Raw genomic sequence first — 24,930 nt, 5'->3', positions numbered from 1 at the left:
AAGAGACCAATTCTCGTTTTAGACACGTTTTTGCCCATTAATAATGTCCCTGGTTTTGACAATTAACCCCAAAATGAATCCCAATGTTCTTTTTGTAGTATTGAACCTTGTGGTACAATTTCAGAACAATCAAAATACACAAGTTATTGTCCAGCAACTAGAAAAATGCTTGATTTGGGCTCCTTTTATGCCAACTTACTAGTATTCCTAAAAGGTTGGGACCATCACCCCTAAATTCAATCCTAACCTTTCTTTTGTGGCATTGAAACTTTGGATTGAATTTCATGGAGATCCATACACTTTAACTCAAGTTTATAATTGTCCAGAAACCACATGTCTTCAAACGACAATGACACATAAAACGTCAACAACAACATGACATAAATATATATATGACCCCAAAACTTGTTTGCGGTCGTATCAAAAGCAGTTACATGATTTACATCCTCATTTATGTGATTTTTAGGTAAGTCCCATGTAAACCTATTAATACATCAAGTTAATGAAAATAGATCTTTGAATATTGTCGTTTTGTGTCTTTAATATAAACAGCATCTTCGTATTTCAAATGTTTGGCTTACATGTTATATTTGTTATTCTCGTGGTGTTTTGTCTGATGATTGGTCAGTTTCTGTGTGTGTTGCGTTTCGGTGTTGTGTCGTTGTTCTCCTCTTATATTTAATGCGCTTCGCTCGGTTTTGGTTTGTTACCCCGATTTTGTTTTTTGTCCATGGATTTATGAGTTTTGAACAGCGGTATACTACTGTTGCCTTTATTTAGAGCATTCCTGATGAAGCTAAATCCAGAAGAGCGCTTCGGACGCAAGAAATTATTAAGCGTGTTGTTTTCAATTTTTTATAATATACACAATGAATTTCTTTCCTATTATTAAACAAAATCTTGTCAATGCAAATTTTTTTAATTTTACAAGGTCACCCTTTTCTCAAGATTGAATTTGACGTCTTTCAATATATCCTTTAAAGGTGTACTGAGTAAAATTTTAGTCTGAGTATAAAACATTGTCTATTTATTAGTTGAAATTCAGTGCTGCATTAGTTTCAATACCGATACTGCTTCTTGGTGTAAAAGTAATTTTTCTCAGTTGTTTTTTGTTTTTGATAAGTGCTGATTTGAAGCGTCAAGCAATTTTCTTTATATGCCTTAATAATTTTTCTTATGGTGTGCTGTTAGCGTGGCTCAAGATTTGTAAACAAACATGTTTTACCTTGCAACATTCAACTCATAATCGAAAAATAAACTGACAATGCAATGGCTTTAAAAGATAAAGACCAACATACAAGCAATAGTACACAACACACAACTTAGAAAACTCAAGCCTGAGAACCACAAACTCCACCAAAAACTGGGTGTGATCTCAGGTGCTTCTGAAGGGTAAGCAAATCCTAGGCCACAGGTGGCCACTTTTATTGTCTTAAACCAGTTTAAAAAGTTCATTTTTTTCCTCTCTCATGAATTTTTCTAACTTATCATATTCCTTTTAGGGAACAATACTGTTTGGGTATTGTTCATTGTTGAAGGTCGTTAAACCCTTTAGGTCTCTGGTGGATAGTTGTCTTATTGGCACACATACCAAATCTTAATTTCATAGTGTGTATTAATAATGTCAATTCATAAATAGATGAATATATTGCTTAATATTTTATTTTTAAGTGATATTTGCAGTATGGCAGTGACAAAAACAAAATATACATCACAATATACAACAACATCCAATATCAAGTGTTCTCCTTAGGACTGTCAAGCATCCTACAATCCAAATTTTTCACTCAGATACCAACAGAACATAATTCTCTAGGTTTTATTTTGACCACCTTATACAGCTTTTTTTCAGTACAGCCAACATATTGACCAAACTCTGATTAAAATCATTGCAAAATCCATTGTAAATGTATTACAGGGGTAATTTGAAACACAATCCTGCTGTATATGATAGCCAAAAATAATTGTTTTTAATAGCAGTCAGGAACAAAGATACTATAACTGTGGATTCATTTATTTTCGTGGGTTTCAATTTTCATTAGTTAGGAAAACATATAATGTTTGTGTAAGTTTGATTTCCTGTTTTTGCAAAATTTGTAGTCAAGCCTAGAAAAAAATTTGCAGTCCTTGAACATTTAATTTTGTGGTTCACCTTTATTCAAGAAATTCAGGTAAATTGGTATCCAACAGATAATAATGAATCCACAGTATATCAACCATACTGATGAAGTGGGATTATGGTGTTTTGAGCTTTAAATTTTCCCATTTGATTATGTACTTGTCATTTTGAATTTTCCTCAGAATTTGGTATTTTTACCTTATACACATATTTTGGGGGGAATTTCATTACTGTGATACTAGCTTCAATAAGATGATCTCATTGAAAATTCCTATCGGACAAGATGGTATTTGAAATTCCTAAGGAGAACACTGCATACATATTTAATGGATTTCAATAATAAAAACTTACAACATTAGAAAATATGAAGTATACAATAGGAAATAGTGTAAATAACAACAACTTTACCCGAAATTACCAAACATTAAAGATTTTAAGTTTTAACAGATCAAATATCACATATATGTTTAAAAATAAAATGAAATATCTTAAAAATACAGGATTTTCAAATTCTTAGTCAACAGAAAAAAAAATCTTTTAAGAATTAACATTATTTTAATTTTTTTTCATTTTTACGGCCTTGTCACAAACTTTATAAGTCAGATAGAATATTCATGAAAAAAAACTAATTTAATTTTAGCACAGTTTATGATATAGACTTCTTCATTTTCAATTTCCATCACAGTGAGATTTATACTTTCTTAAAAATATACAAAGATTTTTTTTCATAAATTACTTATTTCTCAGGTTGAATGTTCGCTGGTTTAGTAAGTTGTACATTTTTTTCGGAACTGGGAAATCCTGTATTAAGAAATATATAAAAACAAAAAATAAAAAAATATGGTGGGAAATATGTTCACAATGATTTAGATCGCAGCTTTGTATCGTATCTCCAGACTATGGAGGCATACATAGGAATTCAAATAAAACTAGAACATCATCTTAGGTTTATGTTAATGTAATTTTTAAATGATTTTTAAAGATAAAGCTTAGCTTTCAGCAGAATGTTTTAGGTTCACATAGTTTAAAAATGCTGTTTAAACATTGGGAGAAGATGTTTTGTTTTTGTAACTCATATACCATTATGAAATAATGGTGGTACATAGATTAACTATCAATTCACATGTTTTTCTACTAATTATTTCAAAGTAAAGTTTATGTAGAGCATGGGAGTTCCAGACATTTTTAAAAAGGGGGACCCAACCCAGGATAAAGTGGGTACCAACCCACAAAACCCCAGTCTTTGTTTCACAACGGTTGAGTGTTATAAATTAAAAGCCTCTGAATAACAGAGGAAACTTAGGAATAATAAATCAATCAAAGTACAAAAAATAAAATGGTAATACACATTTCATAGTATCATTCTACAGAAAATGGTTGTGATATTTTTTATACAGAAAACATTGATAACTATCAAAATTGAAGGACCTTAAATGCAGATTAAAATTATTTTATAACTTTAATATTTTTCTTGCCAAATATACACTACCCACAGTAGATAAGGGGAGATAACTAATAAGTTGTTGAATTTATTATTTTAGAATTGAATGCTTCTTTTTGTAACTTCATTGGGGTGTAAAAGCATTGACCGAAGTACATTTTGTATGAAGCAAGGAAGCGCTTCGCTGTAAAAATGTGCGCACAGTCAACACTTTTACAACCCTATAAAGTTACAAAAAGAAGCATTCAATACTTATAAATACATTTTTTAGCTAGTATCATGAAAACAAGATTTTATTAAGTTTTTATTTAATATACCTGTGCACTTTATTGTAAGACCTGGTGTCATCATGAATGATAAATTTTATTGTGTAATGCAATTGCTTATGGAATAACACGAGATTGCAGTGTAGCCAATCAGAATAACCTATTATAATGAAACATATTTCTAATGGAATTGTTAGTTTTTAAGATGTTTGAGAACAAAAATTTTATTCTTACTGGAAATACATTTTTACATGTAGTATAAAAAATGCATTGGCTTTGGCAGATTGTCCGCTGAATAGATATCAACATATTCCATATATAATGAACAAACTCCTGTCTTATACATTTGATGAACAGTTATTTTTCTTGTCTGTTAACAAAACTATTATCTAACTGAGAAAAAAAACCAATTACACAGACATAGATATTTATAGATAAAAAAAACTCATTGGTATATTTATACTGGTTGTAAATCGTTGAGGTTTTTTGTAAATATGCATATTCATTTTTAGCAAAATTGCCTTTTTATTTCAAAAACAAACTTTAAATGAGATTCAACAATACAAACATTTCTAATACATATGTACAGCCAAAATAAAAATTAATCAGCATTATATTCCATAAGTTATAAAGACTAGGTTATTTTTAGATATTATGCAACCACATGACATTTTGCTGTAGTTAAAGCTTTCTGTAACTGTTAGCAGAGTAGCAGACTTTGGTTTATTTCTCCCTTTTCTTCCCAGACCTAAAAATAAAAATGTTTGTTAGTATAAAATTGAAAATGGGAAAGGGGAATGTGTCAAAGAGACAGCAACCTAACCAAGAGCAGACAACAGCCGAAGGCCATTAATGGGTCTTCAAGGCAGCAAGAAACTCCCCACCCAGAGGCGTCCTTCAGCTGGCTCATAAATAAATATGTAGCATATATTTGATCATCTGTTGAACTGTATTTTTAATGTCACCTTTCTATATTTCAAATTAAATTCAATATATTTCTTTCATCAAATAACACAAATAACCATGAATTTCCAAAGTGAGTCCCAATGTACATCCGGATTAGAAATCTACTACATGCATTTATAAGTTCAAACAAATGTTACAACTATTTACCATCAATCAGTCCACTGAATCATAACCTAAATGGCATTTAAATATTTATAATTTTTGAGAAAAAAATAACTGAAAATATAAATTTTAATTCTAGACATATGTATAATGTATGAGAAGTAAAAAACTTTAAAACTTACTTAAATGAACAATGAAGTGTACCAATGTTTTTCAAAGAAACTTTTGATTTTCATTGAATTTTTTGTTGTTGTAAATAATCACATTGTCAATTCCAGTCTGAATACTTCAATAGTGAATAGTTTTTAATTTGCCTATCACCCGAACAATGATGCATAATGGTACTGATTTTGTTTATTAAGAAAACAGCATTACATGAGAATGTTGACCTCATTGTGAACCATGCTTTATTTGGCCTATGGATCTGGACATATATGATCTTGCCAAACTCCCTCAGGCAAAGTTATCCATAAATAAATTTGGCTATTTTTAAGTCCCTCAAGCTCCTCAAATTTACAGGTACTTATTTCTCCTTAAATATCTGGGTCTGAGAGTTCCTGTTGTAGGGTTCAACCAGAAGTTTAGTAAGCACAAAATTTCTTAAAGGAATGCATTTTTTGTGTGTGTGTGTGTGGTTTTTATCTTAGTATAACACTTAGCTCAGGTACATACTTTTTCTTAGCCTTAGGTTCTGTTGACTGGAACACACTGCTGGCAGCCATGAGGTTTTCTATATATTGTCCTAATACTTGGTTTTCTGATTTCAATTTCAGGTTTTCTTCTTTCACTGAGTCAACTCTTGATGACAGATCTATAAATATAAAGAACAGTGAAGAAAATGTATTTAAAAGAAAAATGAATGTATTTTTGGGCCCTTTATAGCTTGCTGTTTGGTAGGAGCCAAGGCTCCATGTCGAGGGATGTACCTTGACCTTAATGGTTTACTTTTTATAAATTGTTACTTGGATGGAGAGTTGTCTCATTGGCACTCAAACCAGATCTTATATCTACATACAATATATGTAAATTTTTTAAGAGCTTTAGAAACATGACAAAAGGAGAGGATCAAGGGTCCGGAAACGGTCATATATGCCAGACATGACCGATTTGGAAACTCAAAAGTCCTAAATCATTTATTGGGATTTAGGTCAAATTTTATTTTTCAACAGAAATAATTTCGGTCATTTCGTTGAGATTGAGTTTCAAATCGCCATTTTAAACATATTGTTGTTTTGTTATCGATTTTATGTAATTAAACTGCCACTCCAGTAAAGTGTTATAATCCTGAGGGCCCTCCTAATAGCTATATTAATGCCTCGGGGAGCTATTGGCTAATGATCGCCAATCTCTTTACCTGTGTTTTTAATTCATACCTGGCTATTTTAAATCACAAGCTCCGAACTAATATTATAAAAAAAATTAAAATTCAATACCAACTGTCTTCATTATTTAATTACTTTTCAGCTAAGACAATTGTCAATTATGATTTAAAATTAAATTAAAACTTGATTTAATTTACGTAGAAAAAAGATTTTTTTCACTACTAACACACGTGCTTTGTTTACTATGATACGCATGCCTAAAATTCTCTTCCGCAGATTTGACACTAAATCGTAAATTTAAAATGATTTCTTGCTAAATAAAGCAAGTGCAACTATTTTCATTAATATTCTTACACTATTAAAGGTAAAATATTAAAAAAAACGATGTGTTCCTGTGAATTTGATAAACAAAACTAATCCCGGGAATAAGTCCGGAATTGTTCGTTTTAGTATTGTCGCATTACATCCGGTTTGAATTTCGACTTCAGAATCGAAAGAAACGTAAGCGATGACTGAGAAAATTACGATTTTGAGTCATTAAAATCATTTTATTCTTAAACTGTTGCCTTCCCTTAATTGCTCTTGATCGATTTTAGGAAAATGGTAGGATAAATCATGAAGTAAACGCGATGCAACAGTTAAACAAGTTTGTTGATGCTACGAGTAGGAGCATACTCATGCAGTAATGAGATTTTGACAATCTGTTTTTGAAAAGGGGCACCAACTTTTAAGTTATATGAAAATGACCGAAATTAGGTGAAAAAATTTCCGGATCCTTGGAGAGGATCATAGCGAGTTCAAATACATTTCATATTTACAGCATGTGTATATTGTTTTTATCCTGCAAGTTAATACACTCAGTACTTGAAACTTTAGTTTTTTAAATCTATTTTGTTGTCTCTGATAGTTCAAAGAAATTGACATAGTTTTAACGCTGGCCACGAAGAGGACCACAAATAAAAATAATTACATATGATGTAAATTTGTTTTAAAATTATCTTTAATGTGACATTTATACTAACCTATATAAGGTAATATTCAAATTGTTATGAAATTTTGATAGTTTGCCTTTTACTTTCCTTAAAATAGAACTCCAATATGAAATTATAGCTGGTTTTTATGATTTAATTTCCCCAAAGGATCAATGGTGTAGTATATAATATCACAAGAAAGTTAAAATACTTGTATCTGCAAAAAAATCAAAAAATCAGACGGAGTTATCTCCCATTTTATATATAGTCAGATTTTTCTGATACATGCACTATAAATGTATCTGAATGATAAGAAGCTCTTAATATTTCAAACTATTATTGTTAAAACTTATGTATTTATACATTAAGCTCTTTCTTATTCTTGTAAAATGTTCCTACACAACTTTTTTCATGTTAGAAGAGTCTTTGCAACTCTGCAAAATATATCATTGTGTATAAAAAATTAACTGTACCATTCTTTTTATTCTTGATCAGAGAAATGACAATCTCTTTAAGAATGAAAGAACCTTCATTTCAGTTGTTTTTTACTGTTTATACAAGAATATTTTTAGTTTTTGTGAAGATTCTCTATTTCAAGATATTTTTTACTTTTGTATTTGACAGAGCTATCTCCCATTCCTGCTAAATGTTGATGGAGATTCAAATTTTACAAAAACATCAAACTCCACATTTACATGTGTTTAATAGTTTCAATCCAGATGAAATTTTAAAGATCACATATTAAATTATAATAAAAAGTCTTTGAAGATGTTTGCTACTAAATTCAAAATATCAATCACTAGTAGAAAGATTGGAAGAATTGTGTGCATAATTTCCAACCATATTTTGTCCTCAATTTAGGTATGATGTAGATAAAAACCAAAACGATACTCAGACATTGCACTATTGCATACAGTAGTATTACTGCCATTATTCAGATAAGTAAGCATTTTTTGTATTGGAGATTTAGAATTTATTAATACTAACCATCCAGTGTATTTTGTAGTTCAAGAACTTGTGCTATGAGTCTTTGTTTCTCCTCCTCTTCATCAGGGTTAATATCTGGGTCAAGACCTGAGGTTAAAAATTGAGTAACAGAATACAAACATAATTGTTTGATTAATTAACAGATAGCTGCTAAATGTCCAACAGCAAATTCAAGATGATAGCACATGATGTTTACTTGAATTTAGCATTTGTTGTCAACCATTTTGCTGCTGTTTCGTGTATCAACTCAGAATTAAGACAGGTTTGCCAGTTCATTTGTTAACCTGATCATCAAACTTGATAGGGGGAGAGGACCTCCCCCCACTCCTTTATGGAGCTTTATATATAGATAATGCATAGACTTTTTAAATAGTTTACTCCTAAGTTGCCTAGCTTTGTAGAGCAAGATCTACTCACTTTCGCTGCACCTGAGATCACCCCCAGTTTTTGATAGGGTTTGAGTTGCTTAGTCTTTAGATTTCTATATTGTGTTTTGTGTTCTATTGTTTATCTATTGGTCTTTTTCTTTTTTAGCTATTGCATTGTCTGTTCATTTTTTTGACATACATTTTTGTATAAGTTTAAATGTCCCTCTGGTATTTTTGACCCTCTTTTGGTGTGTCCTCTTTTTTCAAAACTCTAGATCTCTGTCTTATGAGATAAAATCACCTTGCTTCATAATTTTACAAATTCAAATTTCAAATTTCTAGTAAATAATTGAGGATAATAACTTTTGTTTCTCATACCATTGCTTTATCATAACTTTCTTGTTGGCCATATATATTTTCTATGTAACAAGTGGTGAGACTTTAATAAAGTTCATGTATTAGTCTTGTCTTTTCTTGTCTTGTCTTGTCTATCAAAATAAAGTAACAAGTAACTTTCAAGACTTCTCAAAAATTTGAAAGTTTACAGTTGACTCATTGAATGTAACAGCATGCATGTATGATAATCAATACACAATACATACTTGTAAAGTTGTCTCCACTTGGAACTCTTTTTGTGTTGTATCCATTGGTTTGTTGTATATCGCCTGCAAGATAGAACAAATTAAATATTTTCTAATAATTCAATCTCATATGCCCTTATGCATGCTGAACAAAAGTTCATTACTAAAACTTTGTATTCTTTTTGAGAAAAGAAATCTTATAGAGACAATTCAAAGCACACATGACAAAATAATTTTCAAATGATTATGTACCTTGTTGGAGGCATAACATACTTATTTTATTAATTATTTTTTTTAGCAATATCTTGCAAAACAACTCTCATTAAAAGTGCACTACTATTTTCTACATGCAATTTAATTTGCAAGCTGGTATAAGTAAGTAAGTAAATTATTTATTATAGTGACATGTGTAAATTATGTACAGATTATAAAGAAAATAATAGAGTTTTACTGTTTATCATATTTCATGAAATGTTGTCATTTTAGCATCGCATAAGTGTAAGGTTTGGCTAGCCATTAAACCAGGTTCAACCCACTATTTTTCTTAAAATGTCCTGTACCAAGTCTGGAAGATGAAGGTTGTTATCAAATAGTCTGTTTCTATGTAATGTTGCCGTTTTTTTTTTTTAGAAGTTTGGTGTTTCTGTTGTTCTGTTTTTTTCTTCTTCTAATTGTTGATGTGTTTCCCTCAGTTTTTGTTTGTGACTCCATTTTGTTTCAGTTAAATTGATTTATAAATAATCAACAGTGGTATACTACTATTGCCTTTATTAAAATATTTTCTGATTCTATTGATAAAAGAGAATGTGAAGAATTCTTCTGAGACAGCAACCAAACAACACAGAATTCTGCCTATCAATCTGCACAAGTTTGCTATAATGGTTTAAAACCTTTTTATTTGGTAATAATTATTTCATTTTTTTTCAAAGCTGTTGTGCATATGCTCATCAAAGTTTCAACAAGATTGTGTCCATATAACATAGATGCCAAACACCCGCTATCATTTTCTATGTTCAATATCAATAGACCGTTAAATTGGGGTTAAAATTCTGATTTGGCATAAAATTAGAAATATCATATCACAGGGAACATGTGTTCTAAGTTTCAATTTGATAAGACTTCAACTTCATCAAACACTAACTCTAACAAATTGTCTAACCTGAAGCCAAACAGACAGATGTCAGACTGAATATCAAATGCACAGACCTAAAGTGGGGCATAAAATATTTTTTTACAGAAACATGGGCTAGTGCCTCCTGCAGGAACTTGTATCATAACATGTTGACATTAATGTTGTACTCTGATACACACCTGTGTCACTGTCACTTGACAATGGGACACTGTATAAATCTTCTTTCATGCCTTCCCCAGACATGATTAAAGTCTTGACAAATTCTACCACTAAAATAGTCAGTTGAGTATCCTGTAAATACACACAGAATTAATTTGTTAAGGTTGTACCTAACACTACAGGGAGATAACTCTGTAAAATCAGCTAAAGGTTTTAATTACGTTGTGTTGTAAAGGGAATATTAAGCTTCTCAACGATCAAAATAAATGTTTGTCAAACTGCTATATAACCAGTGTAATTTTTCTGACAAAACAGTTGGTTTGAAATTTTTATGTTTTTGTTGAAGGGTCAAAGTTAATACATTGTCAAAGTTTAATGAAAATTAAACGAGCCAAATTAATTTTAGGTACCACCTTAACACATTGAAATGTCGCAAAATGACATGTCAATAACTCTAGTCTACAATTAAAAAATGCTAGTGTTTAAATTTGTTCTCCTTGAAAATATGATGGGTCCATGAAATAAAGAGATGGGCAACTCTATTTTATGACCATACTTAAACTTTCTATTGAAATATAATATGACACCCTCCTCATTTTTCAAATCATTTGTTACATGTATATTTTGTACTAAAATATCTATTGTATTGCTTGACATGTTAAGTTTCAATTCATACCCAACCTTCTTCTATGAAATACATGTATTAAGGGCCACGATATCACAAGATTTGCTTATTTGTCAATCATGTGTATGATAAGTCTCTCACTTAAGGTGATACCTAACACTACAGGGAGATAACTTCGTAAAATCAGCTAAACGTTTTAATAACATTGTGTTGTTAAGGGAATATCTTCTCAATGATCAAAATAAGTGTTTGTCAAACTGCTATATAACCACTGTAATTTTTCTGATTAAATGGTTGGTTCAAATTTTTTGAATTTTTTATATTTTGGTCAAAGGGTCAAAGTAAATGCTTTGTCAAAATTTTATGAAAATTAAACGAGCCAAATTAGTTTTAGTTAAAAGTGTTGGGTACCACCTTAATACATCTTAATTTAAAGAACATGAAGCCATTTTATAGTTTTATGTTACCTTAGGAGTTTCAATGTTATTCGGAATGTTATAAATTAAGATCATGGTCAACAAAATAACATAAAAAACTTTTGTATGAATCATACTGTTAATTTTATTTGTTTGCAGGCACACAATGATTTAGGCTGTTCACACTTCTTTGGTCCGTTCGCCCTGATTCTAGCCCGTTCCTGTTTGCCCTAACTCCTGTTCGTCCTGAGTCCATACACGGTGATCTTGGGTTATATTGCATTGTGTGTATACATTTGAATATGTTTAAAACGTGTGTCTACAATTTCACCAAATATTTATTTATGATGTATTATGTTGTCTATCTTCTACCAGGAAATAAGTTTCTGTGAATTCCAGGACTACAAGATATTTAATATAAAAAAAAAAGACTAAGTTATCTGTATTTATTCATTTTTATTGATGCATTTTAACAATATAAAAACATTCATGCCTGTCCAAAGTTAGGAGCCTGTAATTCAGTGGTCGTTTAATTTGTTTATGTGTTACATTTCTGTTTTTTCAATCATTATTTGTACATAAATTAGTTATCTCAATTGAACTAACCTAGGGCGAACATGTAATCAGGGCAAGTTAACCTGATACCGGTTGGATCTACCAAATTACCAAGTGCTTGTCCCATGAATACATAATTTAAAAAATATTGTATGTGCTAAACATATGTCATATAGTAACAATTGTCTACTGTATATAATAAAACAGGTTAATGATGTGATAAATTATATAACTGATTAAGCAAATTTCAAAATGCAAATGTATATATGTCGTGAGTGTTCACTCAGTGCATCAATAACTGTTAGTGGGATGCTGAATAAATAATGTGATTTCTGAATCACATTATTCGTCAGGAAAATCGTTCTTCTAAATATAATATAATGCAGACACAAAAGGCTAAGTACAAAATATGTCTCCTGCATCTAATTGATAGTTAATTTCAGTGATACCTTAAGAAATTATATCAAATAAGTGAAATAACTGTTTGTTGATATTTCCAAAATCTACTTCCGTTTCTCCATTTTTTCAATAGTCACATGACAGTGACGTCACACAACAGGTACTCGTTCACACACGAATTCATTCAACCTGTCAACAGAAGAAAAAGTGCATGAAAAACAATATCTAAAACTTTTTAAAACATGTTGAATAACAAATTTGGATATTTTCTTCAAAAGTCGAAGTATAACAAATTGACATTTATTTAAAATGCAAAAATAAAGCATTGATGGAATAAACTTCGGAACAGGTGAGAGAAAAATAATCAATTTTTTAAAGAAACTTTCTAAAGTTGTGTATTTAAGTCATATTTGGTGTATGTTTCATGTCGTTATTTAATTAATAGACGTAATTATTACAATCATTAGGTATTTAATGAATTTACAGGTATATTCTGACACAGATTACCTGAAACATGTGCTTTTTATGGCCAGGTGAATTATTTCTGACAGTAGTTTATAATAATATATCTTCGCGCTGCCTTAGGCAAGATTCTCTCCTAACAACACCGATGTGTTAATTAACAATTTAATGGGCCATTGGTTGGTAATACTCAAAATAATAATACACATTACAGCTGATTTAGAGAGGGGACAGTTTTAATTGTTACCTAAATAAGTTGATTGGATTGGACGGTGTTAGATGTTTTCATAAGCCAAGAAAAATTGAAGCAGGCTTACTGAGTAACCATACTGGAAAAAAAAAGGTTAATAGATAAGAACATAAGTGGATATAGTACATGTTTTGGGATATCCTATTCAAACAAGGTAATTTGAGGTTAACTTTCTTGGAACAGGTACACTTTAACTTATTTTTTTAACTATACTCTTATATCCAGTTATCCATCAGATTTTTTATGATTTCTTGATGCTATCTTAGTTTGCAGAAATTATTATTATATAGTTATAAATGACTCTCTTATTGTACATGTGTTGCTACTATGTCATGTACTAAAAATGTAAGTGTATGATAAAGTTCTTAATATTGCACTTTGTGATTTTAAATAATTACAAATGTACATTTGTACCTTAAATAACCTGAATAGTCATGATGGATATTATTTTTTTATCATAATAATGAATGTAAAATACATATATATACAAACCATGCAAACAGAATTAAGATATATTTAGTGTCAAATAGTATACCTGAGACTACTATAATTAACACATGTGTTATAGTAGTCTCAGAGTATACCAAGGAGACAGCAACACCTTTGAAGTTTACATAAAAGTTTACTTGTAATTAAGACATTAATTAGGCTGGCCAATGATTTGTATAGCAATTGAGACGTACAATGCAAATCCTCCCCTTAGGCAGACCTGGATAAAATGAAATGAATGAATAGGAGATTTTAGAATGTCTTGGGAAATAATCTACATGTAATATTTATAACATCTGGTTTTTTGGGTCATTTTATATGTATATTATTCGAAAGGCTATATTTATTTTAATACACTGATTTTCATTTTGCAAACTTTTCAAAATCAGATTCTTTTCTATATTGTAGGAATTTTCTTTTTGGATTTTAAGTTGTAGCTGTATCTTTATGTAAGGCTTTGGAATATAGAGTATGTCATCTGTATGTCAAGGCTAACATATGATTGACAAAGTAAACTCCGACTATGCCATCACTATGTCGTGTTGTGATAATATACTGCAAAGGATTAACAATGAACTACCTGACGAGTGGGAGGCAAAGTTGGTGGCAGAGCAGGGACGCATTTATTATCTAAGGTAGGTGTTGGGCAGGTGATGTCCTAGAAAGACTTCCATTTGCCGCCCCCCCCCCCCCCCCCCCCCTCCCCCCTTTTCCCCTCTGGTTGATAGATTAAGCAAAATGCACATGTAAGGGGTTTCAATGGAAGTTTGCCAATGTCTTACTCACTAGGGTTGTGCCAATAGATTTTGTTACGGCATATAAACAGTAGCAGTTCTGCACTGGTATATTAGATGAAGCTACGCAATATACATGTAGCAATACATGTATGACTAGGTTATACAATTGTTTCAAACAGTATGAGTTGCATACCGTATCTGAATTTTTTAAAAATGGTAAATATAAAGATAAGGAGATGTGGAGTGATTGCTAAAGAGACAACTTTCCAATAGAAAACAAAAGACAAAGATGTTGACAACCATAAGTCACTGTCCAAACTTGTTATGTATAAAAACACACTGTAATGTATATAGAAAGCTTTAAAAGAGCCTGGCATGTCATGAGGACCACCATGACCACATTAGCAACAATTTTATAGAGAAATCCAACATTAATCCTTTTATAGTGGACTATGTGGTACAGGGATGGGGTAATCGTAATCTGTAATCGTAATCAATTGTAATTGATTACATACTAAAATTTGAGTAATCGATTATTCGATTGCACAAAAATCCTTCATGTAATCGATTATTCATGTAATCGATTATTAATCGATTACATTTGTCAGTAATCGTGCCCATCCCTGATGTGGTATGAGTTTTGCACATTGTTGAAGGCCATACTGTATCCTATAGTTGTTAACTTCTATTTCTTTGGTCTCTGGTAGACAAATGGTAGAAATATGTCTCATCATGCTCATTGGCAATCATACCACATCTCGTTATTTTTTATATAAATGTATATTATAAGTTTTTTGGTACATGTAAATGCAATTACAACACATGTAATCTAACTCCGTTAAAACGAAGGTGCAGGACCTAGGAATATTTGTGAACAATTTTTTGTTTTACTTCTCAGAATTGCTCTTTGATATTCTCAGTCATCCTTATGGCCTTCACTCAATCTTCAACAAAGACTTGTCAGGTTGAATTACTATTTTATCTTAAGATAAAAAGATTTTAAATGATATTGTTACAAAATTGCACTAGTCTTAGTCCAATGTGCACTTAAAATATTTTAGATGATGGCATTATAGTTTGTGGTTTCTATCTTTTTTAATCTCCCTAGGTATGGTTCATTCAGAAAATAAAATGTCAAAGAAAAGGAATGATGATTCAAATCTCGACAATGTTTAAAACTCCATCTTTTAATCTACAATGTTATGTTCCACTCGAAAATAAAAAGAAAAGAAAAAGATTAATCTGCTTGAAATCTTGTCAGTATTAAAAGGTTGTCTACGAATCTCTCCATTTACAAAGTCTCTGAGTCTGTTCCACTCCAAAAATAAAAAGAAAAGAAAAAGAATCTGCTTGAAATCTTGTCCGCATTAAAAGGTTTTCTACAAATCTCGCCATTTACCAAGTTTCTGAGTCTGTTCCACTCCAGAAATTAAAAGAAAGAAAAAGAATCTGTTTGAATTATCATCAGTATTAAAAACTTTGTCTTTTAATCTCCCTATTTTCAATGTCTGTTCCACTCCAAAAATAAAAGAAAAGAATTAAGGAATCTGTTTCAAATCTCAAAAGAATTTAAAAGTTGTGCTTGGTGTACTATACAATTCTATGTCTTAGAAATCAATAGTATAACATGGGAAAAGTTTATCTACATTTAAACACAGCTTTCCTCTTTCTTTCATGACACTAACACATTGAGAGAACAAATAACAAAAATTTCTAGATTAAACAGATAAAAACTTCATAAAAGGGGAAAAACATCTTTGATGAAGCGGACATCTATTGATTTGCAAATCATTTTCACTGAAAAATCCATTTATTAACGACATAATCAGATTATTGAAACCCTCTTTTATAATAGTATTGCAAGAATAAACAATACTGTTACGAACGGTCATTGGTTTCTGTTTGAATGACACAATTGTCCGATTCTCTTTGATTAGAGATTATATTTACGAAGACAATACTTAGAATCTTGTCCATTCATGTAACTTCATTTCCGATTCCAGAGTTGACAATTGATGGTGGTCTTTGATACAATTTTTATCGCCTAATGAAGTTGTTTAGGAACGAACTTGTCAATAACTTAATTCTGATTAAATTATAGATAAGTTTACAGAAAGATTGATCGAAACTGACATGACAAACGTCCATTTAATCGATTTTCATTGTTGATATATACTGACCATGTCATATGAAATTTACATTTAACATGGGTTTTTTTAGTTATTTATTCAATTGACACATATGGACTTACAGTGACCTATAGTCATGATAGTTGTTAATTTCTGTGTCATTTGGTCTCTTGTGGACAGTTGCTTCATTGGAAATCATACCACATCTTCTTTTTTATAATTTTTAAATAAAATCCTAATTCCAATTACATGAATTACATTATCTACTCATCATGCTCATTGTTAAAAGCCATTAGAATTTTTTTTTACAATTCTGACAAAACTTGAAAAATTTATTCATAATCAAAAGACAGTATAGTTTATAAGAAAATTATCGATAGATCATTTGATCACACTTAGCTGGATTTATGAAATTATGTAATAAATAATTGATTTTAAATTCAAAATATCCTGTAGGTCAAATGAATCAAACTTGAAACTTAAACATTCTTAAAATTATTCAAAAATTGTATGTTGCTATCAACATGATACATTTGGTTTATGTAACTTTTGATGAGTTTTATTTGATTGTAACTTATCTTCAATTTTTTTTTTAAAAGATAAACTGTTATACATTTCAGTTTTAGCATTAATGATGCTAAATACCAAGTTTTGGAGATAAGAGACTCATTCAAAAATACTGCTGTAGTTGCTTGCTTAAATTAAAGGTTGAGATTTTATTTTAATGAACATATTTGAATATATTTGCTAAAATAAGAGTTAAAAGGAGAGGCTAACAATACAAGAAGACAAAGACAGAATTTTAGTTAAATTGAAAAAAAACCTGACATGGATCTTAATTGATATAGAAACTATTAATTGATTGATTGATTGATTTATTTTTGATTGTTGAGATCTTGATATCCAGTGGCAAATATTTTATTAAAAAAAGGCAATATGATGCGATAACAATTTATTGAAAAAGAGTCTATATATAATAAAAGATGTTGCCAATGTTTTACATGTTAAGATGACTGTCCAAATACTCTATTTTGTATCCAAGTGATTTTAAAGTATCTACATTTGCTTATGAGTCATACTAGAGTGCAGTCTGCTAAAAAAAAACCAGATAAACAGTTTTAGGATGTTCAGATGATTAAAATATTATTGAAGTCTTTTAATTTTGATACATTTTTCATTCATGAATTATCATGTTTTATAGCACTTTGGTGTTATGGGTGTTTAAAATTAGAAATCTAAGAAGCGTGTCCCACAATGTAATGGAAATGTTTAATAATTCTTTCTGTTTCGCTCATTTGAAAAGATGTCATGAAGTACAAACAAAATTTTCTTTATTTAATATATGTAATGAAGTATTGATAATTGTGGTGCTATTTGAACCAAACATTCTTCCATTCAGGTATATAATTGCTTTCAAACTTCTCCGTCAAACCGAATTAGGGAATACAATACGTAAGAATTTGATCGTAAATAATATATAAATATTCCGATATTTTTGTGGTTTTGAAACTCACCTTTAAGCTAAATGAAAATGATATTACAGGTAGGTATATTAGTCACAAGATATAAATGATCGAAGAATTAACTAAATTTGATGTAAAAGCTTGAACATTCAGTTTCAATGCATTTTTCGTGAATCAATGAGTTTTACGGGTTTTCATGATTTGTTAAACATTGAATTTTGGAATTGATAATGTTCCCTCATTTAAAGTACATGGAAACTTAATTATTTTGAAAATTGAAAAAGAACTTGAATTGGAAGTCCAAAGAGCAAAGTTATATACAATTGCATGAACAATAACTGTACCCAAAATCCATATTTTTCACAATGCATGACTGATAATCCCTCTGGTATCTTTCATCCCTCTTTTAAGGCTTTTTTTCTGTGGCATTATTATGCTTAAAAGTTCAAAAACAAATATTAGTGCAGTACTATACATGGAAGTTTGTGATTATAAAATTATTATAAAAGGACAGAAAATACATGTGCATACAAATATTGCACATTTTAGTATTGTTGTAGTTGAGGTGCATACATGCGTAATAGATGTATGATTTCTGTCTAGACAAACTATTGTCACTATTGTTCATTATACATATGTATTTTGGGTGGCAAAATTCCACATGGGAGTATAAGAATAAAAATTTTAAGGATTCAAACCCCCATGGCGGCCATTTTAAAAAGTTGGCAGGTATGGGTTTGCCAATTGGATTTAATAAGAAAATCCACTTTTCTGAGAAGCATTTTGTTTGTTTCATTTCCCTACCTGATCCTATCTGGATGAGGAACTTACTATATATATATATTAAGTTTAGATCAAACAGTTTTTTCCATTTTCTAAACCATATATATCTATTATTGCGCTCATTTGACAGTTTGTATTTCTTGAAACCAGAAGTACAAATTAGATATATAGGAGATTATTTCTGTTTTTGAAAGATTACCAGTATACAGGTTAAGAAGGACAGGCATGTTTTCCCGTTTGAATCGTTTTACACTCCATGTTGAAGATCGTCCTGAACATGCATGAAATATTTGCCACTGGACATTCAGCAAGCAACAATCAATCAATTCATATTGAAGACTGTACTTTGACCTATAATTGTCAACTTTTATGAATTGTGACTTGGATGGAAAGTTGTCTCATTGGCACTTAATACCACATCTTATATCTATGACAGAGTTGCTGTCTCATTGACATCTTACCCCATATCTATTTGTTTTTCATAGATATACTGTGACAGTAAACTGACCCTTTTGGTCACATATCTTGTAAGTGAATTTATAGTGGGTGCTGGGTAAATACTTTTTATCATCTTAGTACCTATGAAGGAGTATAATAAATGCACTTCAAATCCCTAAAAATGTAAAAATTGCAGAACATGTTTATTTAGAAAGGCAAATATTGGCACAACTTGTATTTGACCTACGTTTGAAATTTATTCCTTAAAGCAGAACTGAAGAATGACAATAAACACTTGAAATATACATACAAATTAAAAGTGCAATAAAACTGAAGTAAAGTCATTGCACTTTGAGTCAGCAAATATGGGAATTAAAAGGGATTTTTTTCTTTTTTTGTGAGAGTGAGCATTAAATCATGTTGAAATTTTACATTCAAATGAAAAATGCAATAAACTAGAAGTAGAGTCAAGCAAATATAAATAAAAAGGATATTTTTTTTCATGAAAGAGCATTAAATCAAGTTGAAATTTTAAATTCAAATTCAAAGTGCAATAAAACAGGAGATGAGTCAATGCACTTTGAATAAAAAGGGCACTTTTTCTTCTTTTTACAAGACAGTATAAATCACAATTTATATTACAATGAATACTTATAAACAATCCTATATATTCATGTGATAAGTTGAAAAATGTTGGGTGACATAAGTATTTCAGGGTAATATTTTGAAAGGGATTAGTAAAGTAAACGCTACGTCAGTTGAAAGGATTAGTAAAGTATCAATAACACACTAGTTTGTCCGGGTCAACATAGTCCTGTCTTCAATTTGGAATGCAACCTAAGGGGTATTGTAATGGATTGGATCAATCGATATGATTCTACCTAAATTGTCGATAATTTGTAAGGAGCCTTAAATTGAGAGGTTCAGGGGTCAGGGGGTTGGAACCCCCCTTTTTTTGGACAATCAATGCATTTGAATGGGGACATATAGTTAGACCCCCCCTTTGTCCTATGTTGGGACCTTTTTAAACATTTATACATAATGTTATGGTATATTTGTCATAATGATATGGAAAGCTCATTGTTTATGTCTGCATCGGTAGATAACCTTGAAGAAAAAAATATGATAATAAGAACAAGATTATAATGCATATACATTTTAAAATCCATTCAAATTTCAAGTGTTTTTATATGTTTAATTTAAATAGAGTGTTTACATAAGGTAAAGATGACACAGATATGCATATAAGGATAGGAATCTCTTTTATCCTGAGGTTTTTGAAAAAGTTTTTTAACATCATAGTAAAAATTGATTTAAAAATAAATCCTTTTCTACTTTTAAATTCCAGGATTCATTAAAGGAGAAAATATTCTTTGTCAATAAGCTTAAACCCAGTAGATTTAGATGTGTGAATCTTTTATCCTTGTTGAATGCTTGTATGATCATGTATGAAATCAGACGTGCTTGATTTACAATTTATTAACTGAAAAAATACCCACTAGCTTGTTTGGATTTTAAATTCCATAATTTCTAATTTTGTTTAAAGTTTGATGAGGTGTTATATATTTTTGCATTTGAATGAAATTTGTGGTTGATAGTTGAAAGGATTGGTGTTTATAATAAACAGAAACCCTGGTATTTCAAGTAACACTGACCAAATATTATCCATTCAGGTCATGTCTGTAACGTAGTGTAAGGTGGAAAATTGCTAATGAACATTCTGAGCATGTATTATGCATCATTTTAGGGCCTTTTATAGCTGACTATGCGGTATGGGCTTTGCTCATTGTTAAAAGGCTGTAAGGTGACCTATATTTATTAATTTCTGTGTCATTTCGTCTTGTGTGGAGATTTGTCTCATTGGCAATCATACCACATCTTATTTTTTTATATTATTGGTAATTTAGATTTATGCTTTAGAATTGTTTTCTGTTGAATACATGTACATACTGTTTTTGGAAATCCTTAGTAACTTAGAAAAATAGTAAAGGGTCCCATAAAATTAGTACATGAAGGCAATTAATAATTAGTCTTAAGAAATCAATCAAAACAAATTTTAGTTCCTTTGACAGGGAAAATTTGTAAACTCACAGACGTCTGTTCTCGAGTCTCAATATATCTAGTTGAATCAACTGAATTTCATTGTTTATAGAATTACTCGTAAGTTATTATAAGTTTAATCAAATTGAATAATTCAAACTTGAGTATTCTTTACTTTTCCACATTGACTAAAGGTATAGGGGGAGGGTTGAGATCTCATAAACATGTTTAACCCAGCCTCATTTTTGACCTGTCCCAAGTCAGGAGCCTCTGGCCTTTGTTAGTCTTGTATTATTTTAATTTTAGTTTCTTGTGTATAATTTGGAAATTAGTATGGCGTTCATTATCACTGAACTAGTATATATTTGTTGTAAGGGGCCAGCTGAAGGACGCCTCTGGGTGCGGGAATTTCTCACTACATTGAAGACCTGTTGGTGACCTTCTGTTGTTTTTTCTATGGTCGGGTTGGTGTCTCTCAAATTGACACATTCCCCATTTCCATTCTCAATTTTATCTTGTAAAATGACAATTTTCAACTTCAAATCTCACTCACTCAGGGAATATGAGTTTAATATGATTATATTCAACTCCTAAAACTCTCTTAAAATGTCTCTTTTCCAGGGGAATAATTTTCAGATCTGTTGAAGAGTTAATTTGACATATTTTACAACGTCTACTACTACAATTTTTTCAAGATTGCAACATGTTTCCCCAACATTCTACACAAATGTTACACTAGACACCCACGTTTATATGTTTATAAATGATAAATGAATTTGAATTAGAAATCTATTGAATGTTTTGTATAAAAATTGAATGCCTTTCCACACCAAGTATATATTATATCTGCATTGAAAGTGATATTATTGACACATTTTTACCTGTAAATATGATATACTTACCGATATACATAATGTATAAGTTATGAAGATCAAAATTGGCCATCTGACATATAGACTGATAAGTAAAAAAGTTGACCTACATGTGCATAGAAAATCTGGAATTTTAAGAGTGTCCATTTTCCTGATTTTAATTAATGCTTGATAAATTTACATATTGATAGTACTTGGTTCATGATATATTGTGGCATGCGTTGTAGCTAAACTTCAAATACATTTTTTGGGGTAACATTTAATAAGTTTTTTTGGGGGAATGAGACTTTAAATTTGATGCTTAGAATATATCCTTTCAGCAAAATGTTCAGCTTAATTGAAAGAAGAGACTTATGCCACAGATAAAGTTGAACCCTTGCAAGATAAAATTTATGAATGCAACCCAATATGTCAATGTTTTGAGATAGAAATTCTTCTGTAAACTTGAAATGTAACTTTCTGATGTTGTAGTTCTTACAGTGCTTATCCAGTGACCTTTGGGGTATCACAATAGCAATGGCCAAAACGGTTTACCAAATTGCAGTTAGATTTCTTCTCCAACTAACTGATCAACTGGTAAAAGATTTTAGCAGATTGCTGAAGTGAAATGTTGTTAGTATGAAGTGAGTGCTGTGAAATCAAAAGTAATACTTACCATCCAGATCCAGTTAGTTGATATTTTTGTCATTTGTTTCAAACACAAAAATGACTTACTATAGTATGAGTCACTGAATAAGAAGGTCTAATTTTGACATGGAAACTTCTATCATAAATAGATTTTATAAATAAATAGTTCAAACCATTGTTTTGTAGATGTATATTTTATAGCTTTGTCTTCTAAGACAAAGTTATTGTGTAATTATGATTCGTATAATATTTTCTATACAAATTACTGATCTACTGGCATTAAAGGGAAATAATTTTTATTGAGTTATTGTACACTAAAAAATTAATCAATGCTACCTGGCTTCTGATTTTTACAATTTCATTGTTTCTTTTCAAAACAGAGGATAAAAGTTTTATAATCATGAAAGTAATGTTACAAACAAATTAAATGAGGAAAGTTGATATTTGTCAGACAAAAATTGTGACAACATTTTGCTGATTTTCAGTAATGTAAATTATTTCCCTTTAATGGTAGCAGATAAGTAATTGCTTTAGAAAAAAAATCCAAATTACAATTATGCACTAACTTGTTGTTGGAAAACGGAGCTATTAATTATAGACTTATAAAACAATGTTTTCAACTATTTATTTATAAAATCTATTTATGATAGAAGTTTCCATGTCAAAATTATACCTTCTTATTCAGTGACTCATATTATAGTAAGTCATTTTTGTGTTTGAAACAAATGACAAAGATATCAACTAACTGGATCTGGATGGTAAGTATTACTTTTGATTTTACAGCACTCACTCCATACTAACAACATTTCACTTGAGCAATCTGCTAAAATATTTTACCAGTTGATCAGTTAGTTGGAGAAGAAATCTAACTGCAATTTGGTAAACTGTTTGAGCCATTGCTATTGTGATACCCCAAAGGTCACTGGATAAGCACAGTAACATGCTTAAGATCATAATAAATAATGAGATTTTGATATATTTTCAAAAGTGCATTGACACTGCAAAAATCATATAATAAGATAAAAATAATACTACTAAATTGTTATTATTTTTTTGTGTGCATTGGGATTAAAAGAATGCAGATTTCATTGTATAGGGAATACACAAGTTACTATTAAGTATTTTAACAGATATGTTTTAATATAATATATATATTTTTTTTTGAAAAAAAAGTTATAGTATTTTTTTAATACGTTTTTGAGGTAAACAGCGAAAAAAAATAGAAAAAAAATTGTATGGCAAACACTTTAAAATTGATTAGATTCAGGCTGTTTGACACAGTGATTATAATTTACAGCAAACATAAAAACTTTACATGTGTGAGAAAAACTAGTCCTCAGTTCAAAGAAAACCACAAGACCATAAAATTAACATTGGTTGACTTATCCATTGACTGAAGTTTCTTATAATTTGTCTTCTTTAATGACTTAATTTGTTGTGCACAAACGTATCTGTGGTAGCTAATTCGTTAAAATAATTTCGTTAAACTTTTAAGAGGACATTTTTTATGTGTTTGAAAAGTAATGGTCACGAAAGCAATCGTCAGCTCTCATTGAACTTTTAAGAGGACATTTTTAATGTGTTTAAAAAGTAATGGTCATGAAAGCAATCATAAGCTCTTGTTGAACTTAACATGCACTGAAATATCTGTATATATGGTAGTGGGGGTCTTTTTGCCTGATTGGTTAAACACTTTTGACCTTATGTTTGACCAAGTGGTGTCTTTTCAATTTTGGTCTTTCCATTCATTAAAGATTTGACTCAGGTTAAATAGTACGGCATTATATTTGACCAAGTGACGTGACATCTGATTTGGTTATAACAATTTCTTGATCGTAATCAAATGCATAAGGCACCCCCATCTGCATTTGCACATGGTACGTAGCTACGTTCATGAAATGACTTTTGGCCTGTGGTAATTTTCTTCATTTAAATAATTTGACATGTAATGGTGGATTTTGCTAAAACAAAACATAAATGACATTCATAAACATGAACTTTTACTTTTCCCGAGAAAATTGGACCAAATGGAAGATTTTTTTTCTTTTCTAAAATTCATTGTACTCATGTATACATAGGCATGAACAAGACTTTCATATCTACCGTAGCTATTCATTATACAAGTACTCAATACATATTATAGACACCATGATTCTAATTTACTTGATAGATAAAAGATATATCTCTCCCGGTAGATATGTTACAATGAACAGATGAAAACAACTCTTTAT

At 30.2% G+C, this 24,930-nt stretch overlaps 2 protein-coding genes across 9 annotated transcripts in view; one reads left to right on the top strand and one right to left on the bottom strand.

Annotated features, from left to right (window-relative positions):
* Positions 1-4,186: 4,186 nt before the first annotated feature.
* Positions 4,187-12,574, bottom strand: LOC139485938 (short coiled-coil protein B-like). Its single transcript, XM_071270619.1, has 6 exons — positions 12,460-12,574; positions 10,435-10,546; positions 9,145-9,207; positions 8,175-8,261; positions 5,567-5,705; positions 4,187-4,574 (listed from the first exon to the last, which is right to left on the bottom strand). Exons 2-6 carry the CDS (start codon positions 10,496-10,498, stop codon positions 4,550-4,552), a joined length of 378 nt encoding a protein of 125 aa, XP_071126720.1. The 5' UTR covers positions 10,499-10,546; positions 12,460-12,574; the 3' UTR covers positions 4,187-4,549.
* Positions 12,530-24,930, top strand: part of LOC139485936 (FERM and PDZ domain-containing protein 4-like) — a 95,096-nt gene continuing 82,695 nt past the window's right edge. For 3 of the 8 annotated variants that reach the window (XM_071270617.1, XM_071270615.1, XM_071270613.1), the window contains exons 1-2: positions 12,530-12,758; positions 14,019-14,245. In XM_071270617.1, coding sequence (XP_071126718.1) covers positions 14,109-14,245 — 137 coding nt within the window. In that variant the 5' untranslated portion in view covers positions 12,530-12,758; positions 14,019-14,108. The remainder of the gene's footprint in view (positions 12,759-14,018; positions 14,246-24,930) is intronic. The other 5 variants (XM_071270614.1, XM_071270611.1, XM_071270610.1 and 2 more) reach the window with 3 other exon arrangements.

Source organism: Mytilus edulis, chromosome 8 (genome assembly GCF_963676685.1).
Source record: "Mytilus edulis chromosome 8, xbMytEdul2.2, whole genome shotgun sequence".
In the NCBI taxonomy this organism is placed as follows: Eukaryota; Metazoa; Mollusca; class Bivalvia; order Mytilida; family Mytilidae; genus Mytilus; species Mytilus edulis.
Note: the sequence above shows the minus strand (reverse complement) of the source record. Positions and strands in the feature narration are given on the sequence as shown.

Excerpts from the sequence above, each read along its gene's own strand:
- LOC139485938 (XM_071270619.1), bottom strand. The coding sequence starts at position 10,498 with ATGTCTGGGGAAGGCATGAAAGAAGATTTATACAGTGTCCCATTGTCA. Across the intron at positions 8,262-9,144 it reads AAGTGGAGACAACTTTACAA|GTCTTGACCCAGATATTAAC; the intron begins GTATGTATTGTG and ends TTTTAACCTCAG. Across the intron at positions 5,706-8,174 it reads ACTACAAAATACACTGGATG|ATCTGTCATCAAGAGTTGAC; the intron begins GTTAGTATTAAT and ends TTATATTTATAG.